The 4,766-nt window shown below is 46.8% G+C and overlaps 1 protein-coding gene across 1 annotated transcript in view; it reads right to left on the bottom strand.

The window, feature by feature from the left end:
• Nucleotides 1–28: 28 nt before the first annotated feature.
• The window catches only part of GALNT6 (polypeptide N-acetylgalactosaminyltransferase 6), a 23,883-nt gene continuing 19,145 nt past the window's right edge, over nt 29–4,766 (bottom strand). Inside the window, exons 10-13 of the mRNA XM_006904581.3 lie at nt 4,533–4,664; nt 3,806–3,907; nt 2,611–2,763; nt 29–1,550 (exon numbers count right to left, since the gene is read on the bottom strand). Of these exons, the coding sequence (XP_006904643.1) occupies nt 1,437–1,550; nt 2,611–2,763; nt 3,806–3,907; nt 4,533–4,664 (501 nt within the window). The 3' untranslated portion in view covers nt 29–1,436. The remainder of the gene's footprint in view (nt 1,551–2,610; nt 2,764–3,805; nt 3,908–4,532; nt 4,665–4,766) is intronic.

The raw sequence follows: 4,766 nt of genomic DNA, 5'->3' as shown, positions 1-4,766 counted from the left end.
CACATCTTGGCTTCTCTCTCTTCTCCCTTTCGCTGGGCTACCCCAGAATGTCTCTTCTACAGGGTCCTGAAGGTTCTCAGGGACCTGGGAGACCTCCAGCAGTAGAGTTGCTGGGAAGGAGAGGCAGCTGTAGTCCCATGGCACTCTCATGTGGTGATGTCCAAGATGACAGCCTGCTAATGAAAGTCAGAAGTCCTGGAAGGAACGTGAATCCTCCTCTAGGCAGCTGGACTCTCTAATTCAGGCAAAGCAGCCATGTGTGTGGGGACCAACATGCTTAGAAAAGTGCTGATGTGCATGTCAGGTCTGCTCCATGTGGAGACTTCATGCGAATACAGCAGACAAGGCCAGTCACACAGTCATGCTTTGCTAGACACTGTCCCTGCTTCCTCAGACTTCCTAGGTTTGTTTGCTTTATCTGGCTCCTAGCCACAGGGCTCCCAATACTTTGTTGTGTGGCCCTGGGCAAATTTACTTTATTTGCCCTTGGTTTCATAGTGTGAAAATGATAAGGTTGGACTAAAAGGATAGTTTTCAAATTAAGCTTACAGAACTTTAGAAGTTCAGGGGTTGGAAGGCATTGCCCTCAGCCACACTCAGTTTCACCCATGGCTACTTTGCCTTTTATTTACATTATATACGGAGCACTGACAAAAGGGTTCTGGGACTTAAACCTGAGAATCACTGGCTCCATGAGCTTTCAACGCGAATACCCCAGGATTTCCAAATGTAGTCTCCCTCATGGCTACCTGGCTCCATGGTTCTAGGCTTTATGGAGATCAGCCAGCCAGAAATGATTAGAATGGAGGGAAGAGAGAAATGGAGGGAAGGCCAATGGCCACTCATCTAGTGTTCTTGTAGTGTGGTGGAAGGCACCCTGGCTCCATGTTCAAGATCAAGTCTCAGTCTCAGCTCCAGCCATCCACTAGCTGTGGTGGTTCCTGTCTTGTGTTTCTCACAGCATTATTGTGCAGATGAAGTAAGATAAAGGATTCCTGTCAGGGTGCTTTCTGTAAACTGAAAACGGCTCTACAAACTTGGGATACTATTAGCAAGTGAATATACTATTTCACTAGCTTCTGTGAGTGCTCTAGTTGACCAGGGATTCAGGATGTGACTGCAGAGATACTTTTCTTGAATTCACCATCACTGCCCTGGGCCATATCCCAGATGTCTTCTCTGCTTTAGAAGTCTCTGTTTCTAGGACAGAAGGAAAGCTCTAGGCCAAATATGTGTTCTTAAAGTCTCTTCCATAAATGTGGAGGAAAGAAAATGAGCCCAATGTTGTTGCAAGGAGTAGGAAGGTTCTGCCTTGACATCCAAAATTGGTTTTAGAAATCCATTTTGAAGGCTTACAGAGAAGCTGATGCTCAGGTTCCCAAAAATGCTGTTTCCTGAGAGGCTTGTGGGAACTCCCACGGGGGATGATCTGGGGCCTAGATGAAGATCCAGTGCTGGTGGGGGTCACGGGGATTACAGGAGGCCATGGCTGGCTTTTGGTCTTCAGATGTCAGGCAGGTACCAGATCCTGAGTTCCTGATAAGCTGGTCCTAAAAGATGACACAGCAAAGGGTCAACCTGGGCCTCAGACCTCTAACAGTCTGAGGGGCAATAAAATAGAGGACAATAGAATAAAGCAAAGGAAATCCAACAAGGTACATAGAGGACATTTCCAAATTCCTTTCCTTGGATACTAGACACTCTGATACCAATTTCCCACTCCCAGCTTTAGCCTGGATTGCTGGAATAGAGAAAGAACTATGGGATAACTGAAAAAATGCATTCAGGGCCCTCTCCTTCAGATGGCCATTCTTAAAGACCTGGGCCACTGCTGCTCACCCCCACTTTCTGACTAGTATCATATTTAGTTAGACTTCTCTCTTCCCTGTAGCCCTAAGATTAGGCTACTCTTTTCCTAAGCCAGGGACTGGGGTTTGGGGTAGAGTAGGGTGTAGAGACTCATTAGAGGTGCTATTTAGGGCCCAGTACTGTAGAAGTTACATTATAAATCCTGAGGCAATGTGGTATAATGGAGAGAACCTATGTGTTCAAATTCAAGTCAGACTTATCTAGGTCTGAATCCCAGGTCTGCCATTTACTAGTGATAGGTCTCGAGCCAGTCACAAACTTGCTGAGCTTCGGTTAGCTCATCTGTAGAAATGGGGACACCACTTGCTTGGGAAGAGCCTCTGAAAGATACGTTGTGTGCCTGTGCTTCCCTCAGTTCATTCACATCCGTGAAGACAAGAAGCCGGAGGAGGCCACCAACGTATGTGAATGCATGGCTTTGCGCCTGGCACACAGAGGGCAGGCAGGAATCATGAGTGCCCCTTCACTTTCATCTATTTAGGTTCAGACTAAAAATACTTGACTATGACAGAGCTGGCCACGGACCATAACCCCCGACCCCATCTTTATGTTGGCCCAAACCAGCCATCACCAAATATTACCTAAGCTCCTGGAACCCTGCTTCTGACGAAGCCCATTCTTCATACTTTCTACATTGTCCTGATCCACCCAATGGTACCTCAGGCATAAGATGCAGAAAATAAGGAGGGGTCAGGGTGGCCTCAGGTTCTTGACACTGAGCTTTCTGGGCAGTTTACTCACCTGGGTCAATTCCCATTCTTCGTCCTTGGGGACTTGGCTATTTTTGCCATTGAAATGACAGCTCCTAAGGCCCAGAGTGCCAGCGCTGGCATGCAGACACAGCTGCTTTGCGATATTGTGGCGAAGGTCTCTCTGGGTTGTGTACTCAAAGTACTAGAAGTCAAGACAAGAGGAAGTTCTGAGGGACAGGCAGAGAGTTTGCCCACCACTTTCCAAAGCCATTTGCCCTAAGATGCCAACCACAGATAGCCTTCTGGGGAGGAAACTGAGTGGGTGCCAAGACTTCATGTGTCACCTTTAGGATATTTTTTTTTAAACCATATCTGGATTATATTGGAATAATAGTTACTTAATATTTTTTTCCTTAATTAAAATTTTAACTTAGCTTAATTTTAAGCATTATCTGTGAAGTCATGTGTTTGACATGCTAGTTCTTTTTTTGCTAATAGACTACCATTAAAATAAAAAATGTTCACTAATGTACCACATAAAATCATTGTGCAGGCTAGTGGTATAGGGAATTGCTTTAGAGTGACTTTGTCTTCATATGTATATATTGGCAGCCTGTTCAGTGTCCCAAGCCACTCCTTTTCTTGCTTCGGTTACAGTTCAAGTGCTTCTTCCTTACCAAACGCTGGGCATTCAGGGTAGATTGAGGGGCTGGAGTCAGGGAGGTTACTAGTTACTCCTCAAGGAAGAGCATGGAGTAAATTCTCAGGATGCCAGGTAACTGTGAGATGTCAGTCGGTGGTTGTTTTGGGATCATTTTGGGGTGGTAGGATCAGAATGGTATTTTCTGGGTAGGGGAGGCATTGAAGATAGAAGTATGCAGGTGAAGGAAAGTACTCAGAAATTTCTCACCTTACCCTAAAACATCACTTAGCAGCTGGCATCCTCCAGCAAGACTTCTCTGATGAGCAGTCCTCCCCTCCATCCCTCTCCAGCACCCAGCTCTGATGCCCAGTGCTCTCTGGATGTCCCTAATTCAGACTTCAGACCTTGTCTGTGTCATGCATTCCCCCTCAGACTGGGAGCTTTCTGAGGGCAGGGATAGTATCGCCTTCTTTCTCTGGATCTCCTTCACCCAGGTTACAGAAAGGACTATTTTGAGTGGAGAAAGGAGGTCTGTGAAGAAAGGAGATGCCCCAGAGACAGGCTTCTCTTGGACCTGCCCTGGTAGAGTTGGGCTGTATACCTGGTTGCCGCCAAGGTGATGGCAGGTGTACATGATGAGGGGCTTCCCTCCATGGTTCTTCTCACCCACATCCAGGCATTGGTTGATGCCGAGGTTCTTTATCTGCAGTATGGTGAGCAGAGAAGGGAACCGGGATGGCGCAGTCAGGAGTATTTTAGTTTGTGGTATGAGGCCCACTTGGAATAAATTTGTAGGACTGGATTTCCCCTCTGTGATTTTTCTCCTCTGTTCATCCTCTTTGCTTATTAACCCAGATGCCTGGAGTTAATAGCAAAGTGAGGTACAGAGAGAGCCCAAAGGCCGGGCCAGGGCAGGCTGGGAAATGCCAGGTCCCCGGGAGAAGCCCTCAGCACATGTGAATTTCCTTATGAGCAATGGCTCTCAAAATGCGATCCCCAGACCATCAGCATCACCTAGGAACTTGTCAGAAATGCACATTTTCAGGCTCTATCCCAGTGCTGCTGAATCAGCAGCCTGCATTTTAACATTCCTTCCTGATGATTCTGATGTAGGTGATGAGTGTTCAAGAACTACTGCTTATGGGTTGTCTTCCTCTTATAAGGATTTTAGCTATCTCTAAAGGCCCCAAAGTCCTCTTTCTGGATAAAGGAATGTGGAGAGTAAAAATTAGTTCTCATTTGTCATCCTTCTGTGGGGTAAGTGGCCCTGAAGTTCTCTAGGCGGGGGGGTTCTGTATTGGGTGAGCAAGCCGGTTCTCAATACTCACAGCTCCATAGAATGTGGGTTTCAGGTCAGGAACAAACATCTCTGGGTAGATGTTGTGCAGGAACCAGGAAAAGTTACGACAATGTAGTTTTTCCCTCAGCTGCAGGCGTTCCGAAATGTCACCGAAGGATTTCTGTCAACCAAACCAGCATCCTAAAGGTCAGTCCCACCAGTCTTGACCATCTCGTCAGGGTTGAAGTAGCCCAGCGTTCCTGGGGGTGCTTTCTCCCAGAAT

The sequence above is a fragment of the Pteropus alecto genome, unplaced genomic scaffold (assembly GCF_000325575.1).
Source record: "Pteropus alecto unplaced genomic scaffold, ASM32557v1 scaffold220, whole genome shotgun sequence".
NCBI classification, from domain to species: domain Eukaryota; kingdom Metazoa; phylum Chordata; class Mammalia; order Chiroptera; family Pteropodidae; genus Pteropus; species Pteropus alecto.
The sequence above is the reverse complement of the archived record's forward strand: the minus strand, read 5'-3'. Positions and strand labels throughout refer to the sequence as shown.